Consider the following 22256-nt stretch of genomic DNA (forward strand, 5'->3'; position numbering starts at 1 on the left):
TCTCGTATATGTGATGGTTTAGGAGGCGCTCCACGTTGATCTAGCGATATAATCCATCGTATAAGCGATTCCTCTTCATTTTGAGTCAATTTATGACTATTGGCGCGTGTTTCTGAGCGTGAAGTTGTTCCATTAAATCGACGTTGGAGGGTTGTGCGAGAAACATTATAAACACGCGCTGCTTCACGAACGTTACGAATTTCTTGCTTTTCTAAAGCGGAAATAGCAAGTAAGATTCTTCCCTCTTGCTCAATTGAATTTCTTGAGTTTTGACGCGCTTTTGGAGGCATGGTTGGTGGTTGAAGTTGGTAAGGCAATAAAACGCGTCAAATTCTGATGATGTGGCCCATTCGCTTGTGTGGCCCACTCGCTTGTGAAATACGTTAATCACCTTAGATAAGCAAAACCACTTAACGCGTCGGTAAAACATTCGTGCGACCCCGACGCGTCTCGCGTCGCCCACGCGTTCCGTTCCCGAAAAAAGACATCTCGATCTCAAACATCCCGCACAACGGATATCACTCCATCAACCAACTCTTGGAAGGTGAGGAAGAGGGTACCGCCTATACGTGTTCGCTCTTCGTCTCCCCACCATGTCTTCCCTCTTCGATGCCGTTCTCCAATCCGAATTGGGCTCAACGGCTGGCTCACGCGGCCATCCCTTCAATTCGGATATTCCCAGTTCACGACCACAGCCCATGTCGGAGAGCAATGGTCCCATGAGCGATGCGAATGCGATCCCCGATGACCAGGGTGCTGAAGCCAATGATTCGGCCATCATCCGTCGCAAGAATCCATATGTCCGTCCTCCACCCCCCGTGGTCGATGTCGCCGGTGAGAAGGTGCAACAGGCCTTTTTCGAATTCCTACAGACCTATAAGGAGGAAAATGTGTCGTCTCAGCCCCCTCCTTCTTCCGAAGTATACAGCGACAAGTTCTACGAGTCACAGATTAGAGGGATGGAAAAATTCGGCCTCTCGACTCTCTATGTGAACTTCAGCCACTTGGCCTCCTTGGACAATGGCATCTTGGCCGACGCCATTGTCAACCAATACTACCGCTTCCATCCCTTCCTCACAAAAGCCCTTCACGATCTGATTGCGAAGATTGTTCCTAACTATTACAACTCCCACCGCCGCGTCGATCATTCCCACTCTGATGCGGGCTCATCCATGATGGGCGCTGCCTCCAGCCAAACCGTGGACCATGATGATCTCGAGAAGTCCGTCCGTGGAAAGACCCGTCACCAGCAAACAGATAAATTGTTTTCCCTCGCTTTCTACAATTTGCCTCTCGTCTCCCGTCTGCGTCAACTCCGCACTGCGCAGATCGGAAAGCTGCTTTCGGTCTCCGGAACGGTCACCCGAACCTCCGAAATTCGTCCCGAGCTGTCTCTAGGCTCTTTCGTCTGCGAAGCCTGCCGAACCGAATGTCCTGATGTGGAACAGACCTTCAAATATACCGAGCCCTCGCGTTGTCCAAATGAGGTGTGCATGAACCGTGTTGGATGGCGTCTAGATATCGGAAAGAGCACTTTCGTCGACTGGCAAAAGGTCAAGCTGCAGGAGTCCTCCCACGAGATCCCGACGGGTAGTATGCCCCGTACGATGGATATTATCTTGCGCGGTGAAATGGTTGATCGTGCCAGAGCTGGTGAACGTTGTATCTTTACGGGCAGTCTGATCGTGATTCCGGACGTCAGTCAACTCGGACTCCCAGGGGTGCGACCCCAGGCCATCCGGGATGATAGCGCTTTCCGTGGCGGAGATGTTGGTGGCGGAGGGGTGTCGGGTCTCAAGGCCCTGGGCGTTCGCGATCTCGGATACCGCCTCGCTTTCCTTGCCTGCATGGTGACCCCCGACACATCGACACCGGGCCAACGTCCCAACCAACAGTCAAATGAACAGTCGGCCAACGCTGTCTCCCTCTTTACCCAAAACCCCGACGCCGAAAGCAGTGAAGACAATGCCCAAGAAGCCCTTTTGCAGAACTTATCTCCTCATGATGTGGAAGATCTGAAGACCATTGTGCATTCGGATTACATCTACGCTCGATTAGTGGACTCTATTGCGCCTATGATCTACGGCCATCGCGAGATCAAAAAGGGGTTACTTCTCCAGCTCATTGGAGGTGTACCCAAGACAACCGAACAGGAGAACATGCAACTCCGTGGTGATATCAACATCTGTATTGTCGGTGATCCCTCGACGAGTAAGAGTCAGTTTTTGAAGTAAGATCCCCGGCGCGTTGCTATCGTTTCTGTTACTCACTCTTTAGGTACATTTGTTCTTTGCATCCCCGAGCGGTCTACACCAGTGGTAAGGCCTCGTCGGCTGCTGGTTTGACCGCCTCTGTCGTGAAGGATGCTGAAACTGGCGAATTTACCATTGAAGCTGGTGCCCTTATGCTTGCTGTAAGTTACAATCCTACGCGCGGATTTCCGTCAAGATTTGGACCCTGACCATAAATACTAGAACGGGGGTGGCATCTGTGCTATCGACGAGTTCGATAAGATGGATATCAGCGACCAGGTTGCCATCCACGAAGCCATGGAACAGCAGACGATTTCCATCGCCAAGGCCGGCATTCACACGACTCTCAACGCCCGGGCATCCATCCTCGCTGCCGCCAACCCCATTGGTGGCCGTTACAACCCCAAAGTCTCCCTCCGCTCCAACCTTAACTTCAGTGCTCCGATTATGAGCAGATTCGATCTGTTCTTCGTGATCAGAGACGACCCGAACGAGTCGGTGGACCGCCACCTTGCCGATCACATCGTTAACGTGCACATGAACCGGGACGAAGCCGTCCAGCCCGAGTTCAGCACTGAGCAACTCTACCGGTACATTCGGTTCGCCCGAACTTTCAGGCCCGTCTTCTCGGAGGACGCCAAGGCCCTACTTGTTGAGAAATACAAGGAACTCCGGTCGAACGACTCTCAAGGCGGCACGGGTCGCTCGTCCTACCGCATCACAGTTCGCCAGCTCGAGTCTCTGATTCGTCTCTCGGAGGCTGTCGCAAAGGCCAACTGCGTGGAGGAGATCACTCCAAACTTCGTCATGGAGGCCTACGACCTCCTGCGTCAAAGTATTGTTACCGTTGAAAAAGATGATGTCGAGGTGGAGGATGATGAATTCGGAGCACACGCGAACGACCAAGACCACGAGATGGGTGACCGGGACCGTGAAGGCGATAGCCCCATGGCCGAGGGCGCAGAGGAGCCGGCTCCCCAGCAACGGCCTAAAATCAAGATAACATTCGACAAGTACATGAAGATTCTTAACCTGGTTGTCCAACGAGTCAACGAGGACGAGTCTCAGACAGGAGAAGGTGTGGAGCAGGAGGATCTCATCACGTGGTATCTGGAACAGATCGAGTCGGAGCTAGACAACGAGGAGGACTACGCACGTGAGCGCTCGTTGGCCGGGAAGGTCTTGAAGCGAATGGTCAAGGATAACATTCTTATGCCTATTCGCGGAGAAGGCCTTGTCGACCCGGAGGAACAAGGAGAATCCGCCCCGCGGACAGTCTATGTCATGCATCCCAACTGCGCTGCTGACGACATTATCTTGCCGGATCCGAATGAACGTAAACGATAGACAGCATATACCTTATTGATTGGGATGAAGTAATTAATGAGTTAATGCCATGTACGGATATGCTTTGCAAAGGTCATGAACTGTTTTAGAAAGAGGAGCGATTTGTTTGACTGGAGGTTATGCTGATTTTGCGTCCATTCCTGACACAACTGCAACCCGTGGCCGAAAATCAAAACTTGTAAATTCCAAAGTTCCTGAGCTGCAAATCAGATAAAAGAAATCCTCATAGTATCCGTAGGTATCTATGCTTTTCAAATATTTTCCTCACCAATAAACCAAGAATTTTATCAAATGGCGCCAGGCAAAAGTGAAGTGAAAAGGAAAGCAAAAGAGCCGAAATTCCTGCAGTCATGATAGGTAAATCCAGAAGACGTTTTCAGGCGAGAAAAGGTATACGATATCATGGCTTGCGTTTAACTATAACGCCCCCTAGCTCGCTGTCGGTGACTGTTGCAAACATCTCCAAGAGTTTCCTAACAGGATCACGTTTTGACAGGACATCCTCGCCCATGATGTCAGTGATTTCGCTGGTTTTATCTGTCTGGAGCTTGTGCATATAATCATCTATCGTCTCTTTCACTAGCAGCTTGACCACTTCCACGTCGTTCTGTTGACCGATTCTGAGAAGACGGCAGATGGCCTATGCAATGTTAGCCCATATCGGAAACATACGCATTTCTAGGATGGAAATTCCTCACCTGTTGCTGGACACCTTCATTCCACCAGAGATCCACAAGAATGCATTTGCAGGCCATTGAAAAGTCAAGTCCAGTTCCTCCAGCCCTGAGACTGGCAATGAGCACTCGCGTTTCGGGTTCATTCTTGAAAGATTCCATACTCTCCTGGCGGTCTGGAAAGCTCATTTTCCCCGTCAACTGCATGTAGTTAGCTGTATGTGATGCGACAAACCAGAGAGTATGTGCTTACGCAAGTGTATTCCCAGTCTTGCTTTTCGCACATATCCGCAACAAGCTGCACAAAGCCGAGAAACTGCGTAAAAACCACTATCTTAACTTCGGGATTTTCAGCAATCCAGGCGGAGGTTATCTCAGTTAATTTTGCCAGTTTGGCACCAGGCATGTTTCCTTGAGCGGCTTCGATCCAATCGACCTTCTCATCAGCATCATCTTCGCTGTCGTCGACTTCCTCTCTTGATTTCGGAAGGCTTCGTTTAAACATGCCAGTAGTCCTCTTCTTTTTCTTCTCTTTCTTTGTTTTCTTTTTGGATGGCTCCTTGTCGCTGGCGGCGGTTGGAGATTCATCTATGTTCTCGAAAGAACCACAGTATGCAGCTTCAGTTATCGGCACCTGGCATGAAGAGCACATCTTTCTATGTTCTTCGTCCTCATTGAGCATGCAGTAGCATTCCTCGCAGTATAAATGCCGGCAATTTGTAACCACCGGCTCTTCAGGCAAATATTTGCAGTTGGGACAATTTGTTCTCTGCAGCCGCTCGCCCCAATCTTCATTCTCATGTAGCTCGTCCATATGGTCAAAGAATGCCTTTTCCAATTTTTTTTGATCTCCTTCAAGTACAACAAGGGGCTGCTCTGCACCTTTGCCTTTTGACGTCCTTTCGGGGAGTGAGATCTCCTTCCTAAGGGCGACAAGGCAGTTCAGGATCTTTTTCGAAGCAGAGGGTGCTTCTGTATCATCTTTTACAATAGCGTGGAGCCGTTTCATCAAGCGGTTTGTCAGCAAATTTTTCACGATGTCCTGCGCCGTAAGCAGGTGGCTGGAAAACATTCGCAACTTTAGTATCATCGTCAAAAAGCATCGGTACTGAGCCACCTTTGCATTGTGTACAGAAACAAGGCCTATATTATCATTAGTATAAGTCCGTATCAAACCCTATGACTGATGATCGTGCGTTCGAACCGTTGATGTTATCAAAAAACAACTCTTGAATCTCGGTGTATATAGCCCGCTCCACATCGCAGAAGTCGACTTCGATGATTTGCTCCTTAATATCAGGTAGCTTGATAATTGGTAGGGTGAAAAGCCTGCTGGCATGTGTCCTGCGAAAGAGTATGGCCCGGAGCATGTTCGTGAGCCTTTCTTGGGCAGTCTCATCCTGGCAGTATAATTTGACAAAGTCGTCATATCTGCCTGTGCGAGGGACACCGAGAAAATCGAAATGTGGGTAGAATTCATCGATGTAACTGATAGGGGTTATTGATTCATGGTTAGATTAACTGTCTCGTTTTGGATGGTTTTCGAGAACATACTTGAGAACGGGTGTACCAGTCAGAACCCATTTGTACTTTGCAGTAAGGGCTCTTACAGCAATGGACACCGATGAAAGATGGTTCTTAATGACGTGTCCCTCTATATTTCATCATTAACTCAATCCCGCTATTGTTTACAGCTGGAATTGTTACCATCAAGGATGATCCGTAGGAACTTCATCCGGTGTAAAGGACCAATTTCATTTTCGAAGCGCTCAGTCCACCAATTCTTTATTTTCTGCGGGTCTGCAAGTTCCTTCGGGGGCTTGGAGGGAGGATATGATTTTCTGACCTCCTCATATGTGGTTATCCTAGCAATAAGGTCAGTAGAGTACTTCAAACTAACGCTATGCGCTTACACAATGCCGTATTTCTGGAGGATTCGAGTTGTGGACACCGGGGTCAGACCAACAACTCTGTTCTTCGTGTGGTGTTCTCCGACATCACCAACGGCCTCCTCTTCGCAATGTTTTATTATTTGGGTTTTCCTACCACTGTTAGATCATCATAGAGTCAAACTATCACAAGGTGAGCATACCAATGAGTAACAAGGTGCGAAGGAACGATTATCAGTGTTGTTTTCACAGGGTCGTGATCATCATCCGGCCTGCCGTCGACAATGTTGGCTAAGCCTGCATTAGAAAAATGTCCCTTGATACTGTAGGGTAGAGAGAGGGCAAAATATACCTAGAGCTTGGATTGTTTTCCCAAACCCCATCATGTCACAAAGAAGCCCTCCGTAGGGTGCTGTTTCCGAATTCTCCCGCTCACGCTGCTCAGGTTAACCTAGGATTCCTTTTTTTTCTTTTTAGCACGGCGCTGGGACTCACCATAAAAGCTGCTCCTTGGAGCTGTTTCTCTAGTTAGTCAATCATCGGAATAACATGTCTACAGGATGTCAAACCTGGTAATGGTATAACATAGTTCGTAGCCCCTTGATCTTCCAAAGTCCCTTTGACTTATCATGTTTCGGACGACTTGTAAATTTTCTCGATGCACGAATAACTATGTTCTTGTCAGAGACTGTCTCCTTTGTGTCAGCATTGGGGATAGACGCAATCATCTGAGCAAGCGCCTTCTCTTTGTTCCGGTGGCCAACATCGGGGATTGCTTGGAGGGAAGAGCTAGCATGGGCCTCCTTGACGACATCAGCTGAAAGGATAGACCCAATATCCACACTCATCCAATCATTCTTCTTTTTGGCTCTTTTTTTTTGGGTCCTTGTTCATCGTTGTTTGCTTTGCGCTTCCGATTTTGTCTCCCGCGTTTTGGTTTCTCCACGTGCCCAAGAGCAATATCAAGGCCAAGTTTCATGCTTTTCCGCTTTTCTTCAGCGGATAGCTTATGCTGTTGCTTGCGTCTGGGCTTTTTAGGCGCCTTTGTTTTGGAACTCTCCGCTTGGAATGTACTGGATTGTTGCGGCAAATCCGTGGATGTTGTGTTTTCATCATCCTCTGTAACGAATAATGCCTCTTCCTCCTTTTCTTGTTCTTCCCGAGCCTTCCTGCTTGCAACTCGTCTCTGTCGAGCTTCTTCTTCCAGGTTTGCTGCCTCGAATTTGACCATGTCCACTAAAGTAGGCTGAAAATTCATGTCGTATCTGATCTTAGCCTCGTCAAACCTAGAATCGTTAGATATATATTCCATAATACGCAAGGAACATACTTGGTAGAGTCCTCTTCTTCATCCATAGATATTTCCTCAGGAATAGTCGTTGGATCATCTTCATCGATGCCATTTCTAGGAAGTTGGGCAGTAGGATCATCCCACTGACTGAGGAATTGGAGATCCTCGCTTTCTGAATTAGCAGGCACGGCAGATTGTGACTCTTCAGTGACTGGCATAGGTGTTCCCGGGGCCTTTGTGGTGGAGTCAGAAGGGACTTGTCTATCTCTGGCCGCCTGGAAGGCTAGGCGAGATCTCGCAATCGCTTCTTTTGCATTGCATGACTTGCGGCGGGCGTCAATACTCTCGAGGAGCTTTTTATCTAGCTCGACGAGCTGAATGTTTTCCGCGCCTGCCATGTTGGAATTGAGACTTGTGTAGGTGTAGAGGATGTTGCGGGGTATCGGAAGGTTGTAGAGGAGGAGGATGTAGTGATGAGAAAGGTAAGAGGTGACTGAGGTGTTGTAGGGGAGATAGGGGTGCAGGTTAGTAGGTTGGAAGGTAAAAGAAGATGGGAGGGATGATGGGTGCGGTAAGAAGAGGTGAGATAATGAGGAGGTGAAAGCAGTAAGGTTGTGAGAGTAGGGAGGGGATAGAGAGAGGGGGTAGAGAGAGGATATGCAGATGGTATGGAGAAAAGAGAGGAGGAAGAGGAAGAGGAGGAAGTACGCTGAAAGAGGCCATAGAGAACGATCTCCGGTTCAAGTAGATGTTAAATTACTCCTACCCCAGAGACTGATATTGATCAGATCTGGTTGACATGGTTTACTTTATAGAGCCATACTGGTGATATTCTGAATCTCAACGAGCCCTCATGAGATGAAGATCCTGCATATCAAGTAAACTGATCAAAACTCACACACGCTTGGGTATTATAAAGCAGTGTATACATAACAGGCTAGGTTCGCTCCAAGCGGACAATGAAAAAAAGACATTCAACCCTAATACTTTGCCTCGGAGGCTCGTCCTGACAAATCGTCCACTACATCCTGAAGCTTCAACCAGGGCTCATTAACCGGACGCTGGTGCGTCCAGTTTGTATCCGTAGCTTCTACGCCAGCCGGTCCTCCAAAAGGCGACAAACACACCCGCGAGTCTTTGAATCCTATCACGGTGACGGAGGTTTCATCGGCCATAATCTCGTCAGCCGGCCGACCCGCAAACGTTTCTAAATGTTCCATGCATTTGATAGCCATTCGAAAAGCGCGGATGCGGTCAATAGGCGACACTTTCCCTCCTTGCTGGAAATGGCCCGGAACCACACCTTGGGCTTGGAACCGGTTATTACCCTCATCCTGCAGGATCTTTGCAACCATGTCGGTGGTGTAGATGGGCGAGCTGCGTTCGTTGCGGATGATGATCTTGCCTGCTTTGTTGGCGCCATGGTCTCGTCCGAATTGCTGATGAAGATATTCCACGTCACCGGTAAGTCGTGCTAGTTTTATGGGTCGATCTGGCGTGTACACGGTGACGGCTCCCACTGCCAGACCGGCCAGTGCAGCGAGGTATCCAGACTCGGCGCCTTGAGCTTCAACAACGAAGACACAGTGACCGGAGGACGAGGCGGACTGTCGGATGACATCACAGAATGATACGAGTGTGTTCAGGCTTGTATCGCTTCCCAGCGAGTACTCAGTCCCTGGGACGTTGTTTGACATACTGGCCGGGAGAAGGATCAGCGGAATTCGGAACGCGGGATAAACATGTCTCGCCAGGCGGAGCTGGCTAACTGCCGTAAAGGCCTCGAAACCCCCCATCACAAATAGCGCATCAAACTGATACCTCTCAAAGCACGCTGCGGTGGTATTCATGTCCTCGGAGGGCAGCCCGCAGTTTGTCCCGATGTCCGACCCTCCGAGGTTCAACCAGTCGTCTGACTCTAACACCTGTACCTCCCGGACGGAGCCAATTGGTTCATCTGCATGATGGCGACAGAGCCCTGGGAAGCCATTGTGTACTGCAATTGGGGTGTGCCCCTTGGCTAAGCAGTAAGCAACGACAGCACGGGTTGCTGGGTTCATACCACCCGCAGGAGCTCCAACATGGATGATGGCAACGCGCATTTGCTGCAACAATATTAGCCAATACGAAAGCAGCAAATGAGTACATGACTCACCCTTTCCTGAGGAACCATCATCTTTCGATAGTCTGCGGCGTTCAGATGTCGGTAGGCTTTGTGATATTCCAAGAACTCAGGATCCCGAAGCTGCATCGCTGCATGAAAGTCCTTGGCTTGCATGTTCATATTGACCTTCTTTGTATCCGCCACTGTAAGAGACAACTTGGCAAGTGCAATCTTGTCCTCTTGGATGATCACTACTGGTGATGGGGTGTCAGGGGTCATATCTAGGACGGCTTGGACCGCTTTGATTCCTTGCATGGTTGCAAGCCAGCGATCATAGAAACAAGGCGTTCCACCCCGCTGGATATGACCGAGAACAGTGACTCTAGTATCGAGACCGAGACGGGTGCTTAGGACATCCTTGACAGCAGACGACGAGATGTGATTCAACTCGTTGTCCTGCGCCCCTTCGGCGATAATCACGATAGTACGTCGTTTTCCTTGCTTGCGGTTCTAAAACGACCCAAGTCAACAACAACAGCCTCGGTTTCAAAATATCAAAGGACCCACCTTCGTAATGATAGAGCACATGTCATCTTCCCAGCCATCGCGAGGAGGGCGCTCCGGAATAAACAACCAATCCGCTCCAGTTGCAATGGCCGCCATCAACGCTAGCCAGCCGCAGTGCCTTCCCATGACCTCGATCACGAAGCCCCGACAATGCGAAGAGGCAGTATCAAAGACAGCGTCGATAGCCTCACAGATGCGCGTCAAGGCCGAATAGCAACCGATAGTTGCATCGGTGCCGGAGAAATCATTATCGATTGAGCCAAGGAGGCCGACGATGTTGAGAGAGCGATAAGGCGCGACTTGCGCTGTGGACAGGGATCTTGTTTCGACCAGCTCACTGAGCAGTCCCGACCACTCTGAGCGAAATAAATCAGCGCCGGTGAGGCTTCCGTCTCCACCGCAAACGATAAGGGCATCGATTCCAGACAGGACCATGTTCTTGGCCGCCTGGAGTCGACCATCGCGTTCCCGAAATCGGGCACATCGCGCAGATCCAATGAGAGTGCCTCCCCGGGACAGAAAACCGCGTACATCTTCCCAAAGAAGGGGACGTATCATGGAACCACCCTGGATGAGACCTTCATAGCCCTCGTGGATGGCGTAGGGCTCACAATTGTTTAGGATGGCTGTGCGTGTGATGGCGCGGATTGCGGCATTCATTCCCGGCGCATCGCCGCCTGATGTCAGGATGCCGATGCGACGAGGTTTGCCTCTCTCCGGCAGAGGAGCGTTTGAAGGGCCTGTCATGTGGGTAGGAGAGATACAGGTTGGGAGAGACAGAGGAGTGGAGGATATGAAAGGTGGGTTGTGAAGAAAGACGGCGGTGTTTGTTGACGGCAAGAAATGGCGCACTTAACAGTAGAAATGGATCAGGTCCCAACCGCCACCAAGCGAAGCGGGGGATTCCGACCTCGTCTAGAGCATTATTTTTGGTCGCGCGGCTAGGCTACTTGGGGTTTTCATTATTGGCCAGGTTGAGGCCAGGTTTTGATGGGCGCATCAATCGTACGAGCATCGCAGCGGAATGACGTATAGTAAGCAGACATCGTGCCTCTACAATCTATACCACAACCACCACCGGGTAGAGAGAGAGAGTAAAGCCTTTGCATTTGCATTACAGTACAGGGAGAACCTAGCCTCGGAGAAAACCTGTACCAAGGCAGTCCGATATCATCAACAACCGGTCCTTCGCTGGCATGTATCCAATCGTATCACGCGTGATTCTTGTCGTTCGGAAGCATTTTCATATCTGTATTCAAATGGTCAGCTAGCTATGTTCTCTCGCCCAGGAACTTCAACATTTAAATGGTGGAAATGCATCTATGGCCGTATCTCGACTTACCAATTATCCTCATTCATTATCAACCCATCAGCTGGAATTCTGCACAGTGGGCATCAATTAATGGGAGTCGCTTGTTTGCCATGGTTCCTTCTAGCAACATACCTCCCTCTTTGCAAGAGCACCACCAGCCACACCACTAATGAGCCCCGTGGCTGTCTTAGCTACTGCTCCAACTGGGCCGCTGTCGTCCTTGGAGTCCGCTCCCGCCTCGACGGGCATAGCTACCACAGCAGTGGCGAGAAGAGCGAGCGTTGTAACAACGGGAAGAACCTTCATGATGCTGATCTAACCAGGTTGAAGATAGGAGGACGGGTGGTATAGGTAATGGTAGGGGTAGAGAGCAATGTAGAGGATAACTTAGGGATCGAGAGGGAATGATTCAAAACGTGCGGCCCTAACTTATATAATGCTAATTCCAGAAGAGGTCATGCAAGGGTCATCTGGAATGCTCAGTTTGCTTTGGTTCAGCTAAGTGTAGGTAGGGCGAACTAAAATTTGCAGCTGAAAAGATAACCCCTGCGTTGACTGTTCTTATACCCATGATATCTACTAGATCATCCCTTTGGCTATGCGCAAGGGCTGCGTTAAAATCTGATAGGATGGGTTTAACTTCTACGTCCACACCATGTATATAGCCCAATCCTTTCTCCACCCCAAGGGTTGCAGTCCTACATACCCAAAACCATGCGACGAGTAATGTATAATTCGCCCCCTCTTGTAGATCAATGACTAGAAGGCCTGCTACCTACCCAGAACACAGGATCACAAGGCTCAGGTCGCATTCCAGCGACAGCAATGCAAGGAAACAAATTCGGAGCTCTCCGAAGCCCATGACATCCCTACAGTAATCAGTATCGAATCTAAGCGTTCACCCGTATCAAGTCCAATAGCAAGGAGCATGTACTCCAAACAAAGCACAGCTACCTCTCACAGACAAACTCAAATGACAAATCTCGACTCTCCTCCGGCACCAACCGACCCTGTTCATCATACAGCGTCCGTTCAACGAACCGCACCCGTCCATCATAGCCCACCAAAACCACCGTCTGCTTCTGCGTCCCATACAGTCCGCGAAAACACGCCGCACTCGGCGCCCCAGGGAGCGGCGACTCCCCCGTCACCGCGCCATTCGACGCCCCGACCCCCACCTCATCATCATCCGGCCGGCCCACCGGCGGGACAAACACGCTCCGCGGTAAGTGCTCCAGATACGCTTCGAGCTCGACGTCCTTGCCCAACCGCGTCAGCGTATCCGCACTCAGCACCCCCATCAACCTCTCCACCAGCGCATCTTCATCCTCCCCCGGCGCACGCGCATGCGCCGCAATCGCCTCCGCCACCCCCCTCTCGCCCAGCCCAACCTTATCCCAGGACTGGTCTCCGAAGCTGGTATTGCTCACGGCGACCGTCTCCCCGGGCCGGCCCGCCACCCAGTGGACGTGCTTCCCGGCGGCGGCGGCGCCCCGGTTCGAGAGCACCGCCAGCGGCCGCTCCTCCAGGACGTTCCCGCAGACGAGGTTGAACCCGCCGATGGGCTGGGTGTCGCCGTTGCGGGTGTACTCGGCCGTGAAGCCGTCGGTGGTCTGCGGGCTGTCGGGCGGCAGCGTGAGCCAACGGTTGACGATCTCGCCCCGGCTGCAGTTCCCGATGGCCTTTTCGCGGCTGTCTTCGTGGTAGTTGGTGAGGATGGCTAGCCGGCCTTGTCGCGTGATACCCAGCCAAGTCCCGTGCACCGCGCGTGCCAGGTCCCGGGCGCCGAGAACGTGGCTGTGTGGTGATGGCCACCAGGCCGCTCGGGAGGTTGGCCGGTGGAAGAATTCCTGATGCGGTTAGATATAGATAGATGTTTGTGTAGAGGGGGACGCACGTCGCGGTTGTTGCAGACGATGAGGCGGTAGTCCGGGTGTGCCGTGGAGAGGATTGCGATGCACATGGTGAGGCGTTGGCTGAGTAGTTAGAGAGAAGGTAGGTACGGAATATGGGTGTAGGCCGTTATATACGTCTGGGAGATCGAGTAACCCAAACCGGACAGGAACATGTGGATCTCGTATGACACCATGCATTACACGATCCAATCTGGGCATGTCAGATGATTGGATGCTGGATGACTATTTCAGGGTCACGGTGTTCGCTGCAGTTGCGCATATAGATCAGTATATTTGACTCAATTACGACTCGAGCAAGTTCGCCCCCCAGTAATACATCCTCTCGGAGCACTACCATACAAATACAAACGGGATATCACTACGCCACGACAACTTCCAGTCCAACGGCCCTCATCCCCCGCATCACCGCGGAATCCTCGATCAGCCGGTTATACCACGAAGTTACTTCCGGGAACCTCTCCAGATCCAGGCCCGTCGACCCAGCGGCCGCCACATAGGGGAACTGTGCCAAGTCTGCGATCGTACTACAAAACAGATTAGTACCGTCCACGGGTAGCTACGCGACGCGGAGGCCTACCATTTGCTTCCGACGAGGAACCGACTCCTCGTCTTCTGCAGGTGCTGTTCCAAATTCAGGTACAAGTTCAGCACCTTCCGCGCAAAGACCACGCCATCCTCAGCCTCCAGGTCGAATCGAGCCGGCGACGCCTCTCGATCCTGATTCTGATGGGGCAACACCACCGACAGCCAGTAGTTGACTTCGTCCGCTTGCGCCGAACCGCTCGGATACGTGACCACGTGGTCTGCGTCGTACCGCGCAAAGAGATACTCCAGGATAGCGCTGATGCCGCACAGCGAGACATGCTCGCCGTCGCTCTGGAAATTGGTCAGGAGCGGGAGACAGTTGCGGGCGCCGGGCGGAACGCCCGGTTGATCGGGGACATCGTCGTCTTGGGAGACGAGGTGAAGACGGTAGGGGAGTCTGCGGTCTGTCAGGCTACAGACAAGCTGTCAGAATGGAGGACAACGTACTTGAGTTTCTCGAGGAGGATGGCGATCGTCGCGGTGGGCCGTGAGCCCTTCGGGGCGTACAGGGCGATGCGCCCTCTCTGCTCGTCGAAGACGTTCATTGCGATGCAGAACGATCAGGGGTGTCTGTTTGGCAGTTTTAAGTCTGCAACATGGGCGGCACGTGGGGCGCAGGAATGAATCTGTTGGAAGAGGTTTTGATGGTTCCAGACAATGAATGACACGCTGATGACGCAATGATAAGGTACCAACTCTATCCCCGCATTCGACATTATTTATAAACAGCGGCGTTCTGCACGAGGGGAACTACATTGGAAGGTTGCACACTCTGTGGCAGGCATCAGGCCATCTGCCAGCCCATACGGTGGCAACCAGTAAGACGGTCTGCTGATTATTAGCCCTGAGGTGTCAGACGGCTGATTCCGGAGCCAACTCGACATTAAGTCGTAAGACATAGTAAACGAGCCTTTGGTGAGTATAGATGGATCTGCTTTCCTCCCACGTATTATCGAATTCTTCATTTCATACAGCATTTGTATCATACTCTTCTCCTTTCAGTAGGCGGCGTTGTATCTTCCCTAGTAAACGCCCGTTACCCAACGGCTCCGACAACATCACGTGTCCCCGTGAAGCCTACGATAGACACCAGACGTGGCTTCAGGTGCAAGCCGAGTCGGACCCGGCCGACGGTATCACAACGGGCGCCCCATGAGGTCACAGCGACAGGGATAGCGAAAAGGAGTCGACGCGCCGCATAGTGGGAAGAGGTTGTTCCATATAAGAGAGCCAGGATGGCGAGACGTGCCATCTCCCGCCATTCTAGCCTTGCGAAGACAAAGATTTCAAATAGACCAGTTCGATGGAATACATAATGACCGTCCCTGTGGAACAGCCGTGGCCATCTCCCACAGAACCATACGAGCTTTCGGAATCTTCGACAAATGCGATTGAGCGCGAACTGTTCTTAAACCAATTGGTAAGAGATTAATCCGCATTGTGATGACTGACAGCTTCTAACCACCAACTCCACCCCGTAGGACAACGATCTTCAGCTTGTGACAGACACACTATCAGCCGCAATGTCAGGTCCAACGTGCGACTCCAGCGTAACTTGGTCATCATTGATCGACCTGGATCGCTTGGAATATGTGACTCCGGCAGAACATCCGACATCATCCCCAAGACCCATTCCTGCCGAGCCCAGTTTTCCCCAAACCACCAGTCAACCCTATCCCGTCTCTGACATGCCACGGCTATCAATCAATGCGTCGGTGGCGTCTGCGCCCGAGCGAACGGGGAAGCCAGTCTCGCGGCGCACCGCACACAACCGAATCGAGAAACGATATCGGGAGAACCTGAGTAATAATTTCGCAGCGCTGGAACGTACACTACAGTCCTATTACGGCCGAGATACCTATCTCAAAGGGGTTTCGCGCAAGCAAGCCTCACGTAAGATGGCAATTCTAACCGATGCAGTCAATTACATTGAGGAGCTGCAGGATGAGGCGGCGACGTTGCGGATCAAGATGCAGAGTCTGCGGCAGATGTTACTACCGCATGGGATCTGGAAGTACACATTGCGAGAGTGAGAATGTACAGCGCATAAGAGTGTATTAAATGGATAGAATAATGCTTAATCAGTTGTCGAAAAAGAAAACCAAAAAATCTAGACCCGCCCAAATCCGAGCTTAATCGGCCCTGCACCAATCAACGCCCGTATCCGCGGATGGATGACTTCACGACTGACCAGACAGACCGCTGATTGGTGGCGGGTGCCTGGGGACCCCTGACAGATCCGAAAGACAAATTCTGTGTAACTTCAGTCAACTCATCCAGAATCGCATTTCTCTTCCCAAGTTCCTCTGCCACTCTTCCTCTTTACACTCATCCTCCCTTCCATCAACCCTCCCTTCTCCTTCGCGATGCCGCGCCAGATTCTCATCGTAGGTGGCGGCATCGCCGGCCTCGCCAGCGCCATATCCCTGTCCAAAGATCTAGAATCCGCCGGTTCGGACGTGCAGATCACCATTTTTGAATGCGCCCCGGAAGACGAAGCCTCCTCAGGAGGAGCCATCAGCCTGACGCCGGCCGCTCAGCAATGTCTCGACACTCTCGGTGTGCTCGCCACGCTCGACGATATGGGATCCCAAGCCGGCATTGAAGTCGACGCGATCGATCTCATCGCCCTCCGCTCCGGAAATCCCCTCGGGCCTCTGCGTTTCACCGACGAAAAGGGCCACGGGTACGGTGGTTACAAAGGCCGCCGGGTGTTGCGCCGCGCCTTGTCACAGGCCATGCTGGCCGTCGCCCGCCGGCGGCCCAACATCACCGTCCACTACAACAAGAAACTCCTCGGCGGCCGCCTCGACCACGACCTCTCCTCCGTCACGCTACACTTCGAAGACGGCTCGTCCGCCACCGGCGACCTCGTCCTGGGCTGCGACGGCGTGCACTCGGCCACCCGTTCCCGCCTCGTCGACCCCGGCAACACCTCCCGCTACACCGGCATCTCGTTCATCCAGAGCCTCTGCGACGCACGCCGCCTGACCTCCGAGCTCCCCTTCGCCCAGACCGCCGTCCACCTCGCCCGCAACAGCACGCTCCTCACCAGCTTCTGCGACCACGACCGCGCTACCCTCTTCGTCGCCGCCGTCGCCCGCGTCAACGAACACCTCGTCGAGCGCTCCCAGGCGGCCGCCGCCACCGCCACCGCCACCGTCCCTGCCGCCCCGCAAGACCCAACCTCCATGTCCAAGTCCATCCGACACCTCGTGCGCTCGCACTTCGGCCAAACCCCGCTCCCCTACGTCCACGAGCTCATCAACTCCATCCCCGACTGGGGCCTGTACCCGGTATACCAAGTGCGCCAGGGCGGAAAGTGGTACACCGACCGGGTCCTCCTCCTCGGGGACGCCGCCCACGCCGTAGGCCCCCATTCCGTCCCGGCACACATAACCCACAACTAACCTTTTCCCACCCGCAGATGCCCCCGCGCGACGAGTCCGCCGCCTACGCCATCGAAGACGCGCTGCTCTTCTCGCAGCTCCTCGCCCGCCGCACGCCCGCCCAGCCGTTCCTCACCGTCTTCCAGGAATACGAGCGTCTGCGCCGGCCAACCGTCAACCGCGCCTTCGACGCATCCAGTCGCCTCTGGCAGAGCGATTTCGACCGCGGCCTGTACCCGGACCAGATCCGCGACCTGATGGCGCCAGCGTATCCGCCGACGGACGTGATGCTAGGCGCGAGGGCGAGTGCGGGTGACCTGTCGTCGGCGCGACGGAACGGGCTGCCGGCGCCGGTGCACCAGAGCTTCTCGGATCTGTCGGTGTATTCGTTGACGAGGGACCTGGATCACGCAAAGCTCGAGGAGGGGTATTTGCTGAGGAGAGGGAGGGGACGGGATTGATCAGAAATGGGTCGGTTTCCTTGCATTGGGTTGGGTTGGATTGGGATTGGGATTTGTTTTAGCATGGCGCTTGAGTGCAAGATACCAGATCGTTAGTTAGATTTGCTTTTTTTTTTTTTTCCCCTGTTTCTTTTTGCTCGGAATTGATCTGAGACGAGACGCTCATGATGCATGACATGTAGATCCGAGGAGAGAGTACTGGTATCATGCCAGACGGATTGCCCCTTACATAAGTTCGGGTTGAGTTACCTGCCTGCCGGGTCATGGACGGACGCGTACGCATTCCTTTTTGCCGTCGCAACCTCGATCGTCTCGCTGCATGTGTGTGGTCGGTTCTTCGTCTGTTGAACGACAAATATGCAGGTCGGCAGTGAGTGGCGAGGGCAACGATCGATGTTCGTCGATCGCCCGATACACTTTGGCACAGACGCACCAGTCGATTAGCGAGCCTAAATTAAGACGGATGGAACGCCGTCGAAAAATGATAGATCACATCGTAACAGGATTAAACGAGCCCATAAATAAATTGGAAGGTTGGTAGCTTACGACTCGCTGCACCAGTCTGGGATATTACCACGTACCATGCAAGTATGATGGATGGAAAATGGAATCTAGGGGCCGAAGGTGTTAATGAGACCGAACATTCTACCTGTATCTACCTCGTGGGGATTCACCTGCGTAGTTATGTTCTTGATACGGAGTACTCTGCACTTCCTATCTAATACTGCAAACAGCTGCACATGGATCGTGGATGCTTTCAAAATCGGTGCCTAGGTAGTATCTCGGTACGTACTATGTCGTACATGGTGTGTACAAAGATAGCGTGCCGGATGGATTTTCCCGGTGCAGGTGGCTAGCCTATCAACACGCGGAACTGCACCCTCCGTAATCCCCGAAGGATCCCCTAGCAGGGGGGTGTCCAGGGGGCCCACCCTGTTTTGCCATGCCCTCTACCCAAGCCACCAACAACCAAGTACATACTGCGTAATCCATAGTAGAATTGGATATATACGGCATAAATCACAGGTCGAGAATAAGGAAGGTATTCAAAGGAAAAACGCCGCCATGCCAACGCCATGCTCTCCAATCGGATAGATCAAACAAGATGCCACGCAGATTCATCAAGGAACGGAAGGTTCAGAATGACCACCCGAGAGACCAGTAGAAGAATCATGGTAAACCCGTCACTAAATTTGCAAATGCAGGACAAGAGATAGAGTAGGTAGGAAAGAAAAGAATGGAGTGGTCTGGTATCGTCGCTATAAATGAAACCACACTGAAGGTTGGTCTTGCACAAGAGCACTTCCAGCAAGACCGAAGGATAAAAAGATCACATCACAAAGTAAAAAAATGATTGTCAAACGTCGTAGGTCAATCAGCCATATGCGCGTCGCCGATTGGCACGGAAGGCCGTCAGGTCGAGAGACTCGACCGACTCGGCGTCATCATCAACCTCGATCGCGCCCGTATGCTCCGAGGTGGAAGGCTGGCTGTTGTCAGGCTGGGGTTTCTTAACCGGTTCAGGTTCTGGCATCGCTTTTTCTTCATCGGCATTGACATCCTCCTTCCGCTCCGCCTTCAGACGTTCAACTTCCTTCTGAGCCAGCTCCAGCAGGGCCTTGAACTTCTGGTCCACGCCGCTCAACTCCGAGGCACAGTCGCCGATGCGGAGGAAATGATACGCCGCCGTCTCGCACAGACCGTGGGCCAACTCAAGATGCTTGTCCGCGAGGTCGAAGGGCGAGTCCTTGGGCGGGACCTGTCTCTGAGCGGGGGGAGGGGGACCACGGTTGCGGGCGCTCCGGATGTTGGACAGCAGCTGATCGGGCGAGGGGTCCTCGGACTGGAGCGAGGTGGACGACAGGTTCATGCGAGCGCTGCGGTTGTACATGCCAGTGCGGAAGCCGGAAAGCGGGAGTTGGGCCATCTTGCCGCGGCGAAGGTTGTTCCTGGCGGTGCCAATGTTGCGCACCATCTCCTCCAGGGTCTTCTGGGTGTGTCCGTCGTAGCGGATGATAACATTGTGCCGCGTGCTGACGAGGGAGTGGCGGTCTCCAGAGTCAATCGAAGGGGCCTGGTCGGTTCCTCGCTTCCGGGGGTTCGGCTTGTTCTGCGAAGCAGATCCGTCGGCTGTTGACTGGGCGAGGAGGTTGAGGTCGTCGGTGCGGATGGAGCACACGGAGCTGTTCTTGCGGCGACGCGGCCTCTCGGACATGTGGGAGTGCTTCCGGAATTCTTCGACATACTCGGCGTGTTTGGCGGTGGTGTAGGCACTCAGTTCCGACAGACGGGTTATCCAGAGGGGGACGTTGTCCGAAAGATGGGAGAAGGCTCCCAGAGCATCCATCTGTTGGAGAGGCATGTTTGGCGGTTGGATGGTCGTAGAAAATCCGTTCGACGGTGAATGGGGACGTTGTGGTCGTGAGTCGTGCGTGGAGAGACTCGACTCTCGTGATTGGGACTGAACCCGTCAGAGTAGTCGAATCGACAGCCTGGGGCTAGAACCTTAGATATGTCCCATGGATTGCACAACAGTAACAGGAAAGGTGGTCGAGAGGAGGCCTGCGACAGACTGATGGGGCGTAAGAGGGCCGACAGGGAGGACGACGAAGGAGAGGAAGAGAGAGGAATGGAGGGAAGGGAAGGGAAAAGAAGGATCACGAAAGACCGGGGGGAGGAGAGAGGCGGGTGGAGGTGGAGGAGGGAAGGAGGAGAGGGAAAACAGACTAAGGCACGGCCGGGCTTCAGGGTGGGCGAGCTGAGCGTCTTTGGGGTGGAGCCGCCGGTAACGATCAGTTCCCCGAAGGGAAGCCCGACGGGCAATGATACACAGCCATACCATAAATTACCAGGGAGAACGCGGGAGGGCACCCGCAGACGGTATATTTTACTCCTCCCGTTACGGACGGAAGGACGCTCACTAAGCGACCCTTTAGCGTATTGTCTAGTGTACGACTAATGCTAGTCCTGCGTAGGGAACAACAAATTAGTACCTACTCGGAGTACCTCTCCAGGCCCTAGGCCGTCTGACATTTTCATGGTTCAATAGAAGTGTCTTGGACGGAGTATAATATGGGGGATGATGGGAAGACCAGGTAGTTGATTAATTCCTAGGTACCTCCTATCATTCTAATACCTACTGCGTACATACCAGTGAACAGGCGGTGAACTCCGTATAGTTCCATTCCCCCCCCCATGTACTCGGATGGCGTTGGAGTACATGTCACCACCCCGTCGTTCGAGATTGAGGGGTACCCATCCGCATCCCGTAAATGCACCTCTCGTCTCAGGATTTGAGATTCGAGGTTACAAATCCATGTCACCGAAATCCTACCTACCATGCAGTACGGCGTACAGCATACACCAGTCCTCATAATCTCCCTCTTGAGAAAAGGGGGAACTCCATCGTGTACATCAAATCCGCGGACCGTCAGTAGTCCACTCGAATCAGATAATGATTAACAACAAACAAGATCATCCTCAACCAGGGAACGCACCCGGGTATTCCCTGTCCACTAACATCGATTATGATGGCTATTATGGGTATTCTTACTCCGTATGAATTCTGATTAAAATATCTCCGAGATCCACCCCAGCCAGCCCAACACCACGTTCGTTTCATCCCATGCTGAACACCCGCGGCGAACGACTCACCCATGGAACCCGATCAGACGGAGTTATTCTTATTTCATCCTCCCGGTTTCTGTCTGTTCACAATCGTACCACTGTCCTCTCCACCGTAGTAAAAGTCAGGCTCGCACTCCGCTCTCCGCACTTCTACCATGATTAGCACAGGAGGGGCTCAACACCCATGCGTGTCCAACGGTTGCTTAAACCCAAGAGAGTCATGACACGTAACGGTTTATATGGAGACGGCGAATCCGGTGGCAAAGCGCGCCGTACAATTTCTGCGTTAGACAGGAGAGACGGGCCGTAGGGTCGCCTGGAACAGGGGCCGTCTTGACCCTAGGTAAGACTAAGGCTGCGACGGCCCATTTTGGACTGGGAGCCGATCGTCGCAAAATGGTGTAACACCACAAGGATAATCCATTCGGACCAGATCGGTTGGAAGGCATGAAGGAAACAGAACATGGATCTCCCTGGTTCAACAATGACAATTGTCTGTCATTCTGGATCGAGCTCCGGAGAATGTGCGTGGAACATCTACGCGAAGCCCGAGAGGAAAAGAACCCTCCTCCCGAGCATGGCAGGGGTGGGAATCTCCCCTCAACCTTCATTCTCGCCCTTCGCCTTGTGCGGTGCAGCCCTAATCATTCCGTAGTGATTCGTACTTTTTCTGTCAATATTTCAGTCTCTTAGCTATCCCCATACTCGGCAGTTCCCTCTTCCGCCCGACGCTGCCTTCGCGATGTGATCGGCCATCAACAGCCGTGATCAACAGCGGCAAGGAACAGGGACATCCCCCAATGACAAAACATTTTCCACCCTCTCATAACCTGGTCAACAGA

General features: G+C 52.7%; 8 protein-coding genes across 8 annotated transcripts; 3 read left to right on the top strand and 5 right to left on the bottom strand.

Annotated features, from left to right (window-relative positions):
- Positions 1-510: 510 nt before the first annotated feature.
- Positions 511-4201, top strand: BDV59DRAFT_186435 (MCM DNA helicase complex subunit MCM6). The gene is made up of 3 exons (XM_073691028.1): positions 511-2230; positions 2278-2413; positions 2475-4201. Exons 1-3 carry the CDS (start codon positions 594-596, stop codon positions 3597-3599), a joined length of 2898 nt encoding a protein of 965 aa, XP_073544156.1. The 5' UTR covers positions 511-593; the 3' UTR covers positions 3600-4201.
- BDV59DRAFT_195664 (putative SNF2 family helicase) lies at positions 4000-7851 on the bottom strand (the record flags this gene model as incomplete). The annotated part of the gene is made up of 12 exons (XM_073692610.1): positions 4000-4239; positions 4298-4474; positions 4527-5416; positions 5478-5761; positions 5828-5927; positions 5981-6138; positions 6187-6315; positions 6366-6453; positions 6515-6599; positions 6732-7022; positions 7109-7448; positions 7493-7851. The coding sequence occupies 12 exons, from the start codon at positions 7849-7851 to the stop codon at positions 4000-4002; spliced, it is 3141 nt and encodes a 1046-aa protein (XP_073544157.1).
- Positions 7852-8187: 336 nt separating this feature from the next.
- Positions 8188-11048, bottom strand: BDV59DRAFT_186439 (phosphofructokinase-domain-containing protein). Its single transcript, XM_073691029.1, has 3 exons — positions 10125-11048; positions 9609-10067; positions 8188-9558 (listed from the first exon to the last, which is right to left on the bottom strand). Exons 1-3 carry the CDS (start codon positions 10869-10871, stop codon positions 8434-8436), a joined length of 2331 nt encoding a protein of 776 aa, XP_073544158.1. The 5' UTR covers positions 10872-11048; the 3' UTR covers positions 8188-8433.
- A 1016-nt stretch (positions 11049-12064) lies between these two features.
- BDV59DRAFT_117592 (NRDE family protein) lies at positions 12065-13576 on the bottom strand. Its single transcript, XM_073686727.1, has 2 exons — positions 13334-13576; positions 12065-13286 (listed from the first exon to the last, which is right to left on the bottom strand). Exons 1-2 carry the CDS (start codon positions 13397-13399, stop codon positions 12387-12389), a joined length of 966 nt encoding a protein of 321 aa, XP_073544159.1. The 5' UTR covers positions 13400-13576; the 3' UTR covers positions 12065-12386.
- On the bottom strand, positions 13539-15040 carry BDV59DRAFT_186446 (uncharacterized protein). The gene is made up of 4 exons (XM_073691031.1): positions 15019-15040; positions 14820-14959; positions 14385-14765; positions 13539-14334 (listed from the first exon to the last, which is right to left on the bottom strand). The coding sequence occupies exons 3-4, from the start codon at positions 14480-14482 to the stop codon at positions 13926-13928; spliced, it is 507 nt and encodes a 168-aa protein (XP_073544160.1). The 5' UTR covers positions 14483-14765; positions 14820-14959; positions 15019-15040; the 3' UTR covers positions 13539-13925.
- A 42-nt stretch (positions 15041-15082) lies between these two features.
- On the top strand, positions 15083-16057 carry BDV59DRAFT_117523 (uncharacterized protein). The gene is made up of 2 exons (XM_073686726.1): positions 15083-15357; positions 15434-16057. Exons 1-2 carry the CDS (start codon positions 15241-15243, stop codon positions 15968-15970), a joined length of 654 nt encoding a protein of 217 aa, XP_073544161.1. The 5' UTR covers positions 15083-15240; the 3' UTR covers positions 15971-16057.
- A 246-nt stretch (positions 16058-16303) lies between these two features.
- On the top strand, positions 16304-18031 carry BDV59DRAFT_195667 (FAD-dependent oxidoreductase; the record flags this gene model as incomplete). The annotated part of the gene is made up of 3 exons (XM_073692611.1): positions 16304-17305; positions 17365-17753; positions 18001-18031. The coding sequence occupies 3 exons, from the start codon at positions 16304-16306 to the stop codon at positions 18029-18031; spliced, it is 1422 nt and encodes a 473-aa protein (XP_073544162.1).
- A 983-nt stretch (positions 18032-19014) lies between these two features.
- On the bottom strand, positions 19015-20482 carry BDV59DRAFT_117298 (uncharacterized protein). The gene has a single exon (XM_073686724.1). It carries the CDS (start codon positions 20147-20149, stop codon positions 19163-19165), a length of 987 nt encoding a protein of 328 aa, XP_073544163.1. The 5' UTR covers positions 20150-20482; the 3' UTR covers positions 19015-19162.
- Between the last annotated feature and the right edge of the window lie 1774 nt (positions 20483-22256).

This window comes from Aspergillus ambiguus (assembly GCF_047715705.1).
Source record: "Aspergillus ambiguus strain CBS 117.58 unplaced genomic scaffold BDV59scaffold_42, whole genome shotgun sequence".
NCBI classification, from domain to species: domain Eukaryota; kingdom Fungi; phylum Ascomycota; class Eurotiomycetes; order Eurotiales; family Aspergillaceae; genus Aspergillus; species Aspergillus ambiguus.

Bases quoted from the DNA above. Each gene is read 5' to 3' on its own strand.
- BDV59DRAFT_117298 (XM_073686724.1), bottom strand. From the start codon at position 20,149: ATGCCTCTCCAACAGATGGATGCTCTGGGAGCCTTCTCCCATCTTTCG.
- BDV59DRAFT_186439 (XM_073691029.1), bottom strand. From the start codon at position 10,871: ATGACAGGCCCTTCAAACGCTCCTCTGCCGGAGAGAGGCAAACCTCGT. The intron at 10,068-10,124 runs GTGGGTCCTTTG...GGGTCGTTTTAG, and splicing joins TGTGCTCTATCATTACGAAG to AACCGCAAGCAAGGAAAACG. The intron at 9,559-9,608 runs GTGAGTCATGTA...ATATTGTTGCAG, and splicing joins TGATGGTTCCTCAGGAAAGG to CAAATGCGCGTTGCCATCAT.
- BDV59DRAFT_117523 (XM_073686726.1), top strand. From the start codon at position 15,241: ATGGAATACATAATGACCGTCCCTGTGGAACAGCCGTGGCCATCTCCC. The intron at 15,358-15,433 runs GTAAGAGATTAA...AACGATCTTCAG, and splicing joins AACTGTTCTTAAACCAATTG to CTTGTGACAGACACACTATC.
- BDV59DRAFT_186446 (XM_073691031.1), bottom strand. From the start codon at position 14,482: ATGAACGTCTTCGACGAGCAGAGAGGGCGCATCGCCCTGTACGCCCCG. The intron at 14,335-14,384 runs GTACGTTGTCCT...GACAGACCGCAG, and splicing joins ATCCTCCTCGAGAAACTCAA to ACTCCCCTACCGTCTTCACC.
- BDV59DRAFT_117592 (XM_073686727.1), bottom strand. From the start codon at position 13,399: ATGTGCATCGCAATCCTCTCCACGGCACACCCGGACTACCGCCTCATC. The intron at 13,287-13,333 runs GTGCGTCCCCCT...TAACCGCATCAG, and splicing joins TCGTCTGCAACAACCGCGAC to GAATTCTTCCACCGGCCAAC.
- BDV59DRAFT_186435 (XM_073691028.1), top strand. From the start codon at position 594: ATGTCTTCCCTCTTCGATGCCGTTCTCCAATCCGAATTGGGCTCAACG. The intron at 2,231-2,277 runs GTAAGATCCCCG...CTCACTCTTTAG, and splicing joins AGTAAGAGTCAGTTTTTGAA to GTACATTTGTTCTTTGCATC. The intron at 2,414-2,474 runs GTAAGTTACAAT...CATAAATACTAG, and splicing joins CTGGTGCCCTTATGCTTGCT to AACGGGGGTGGCATCTGTGC.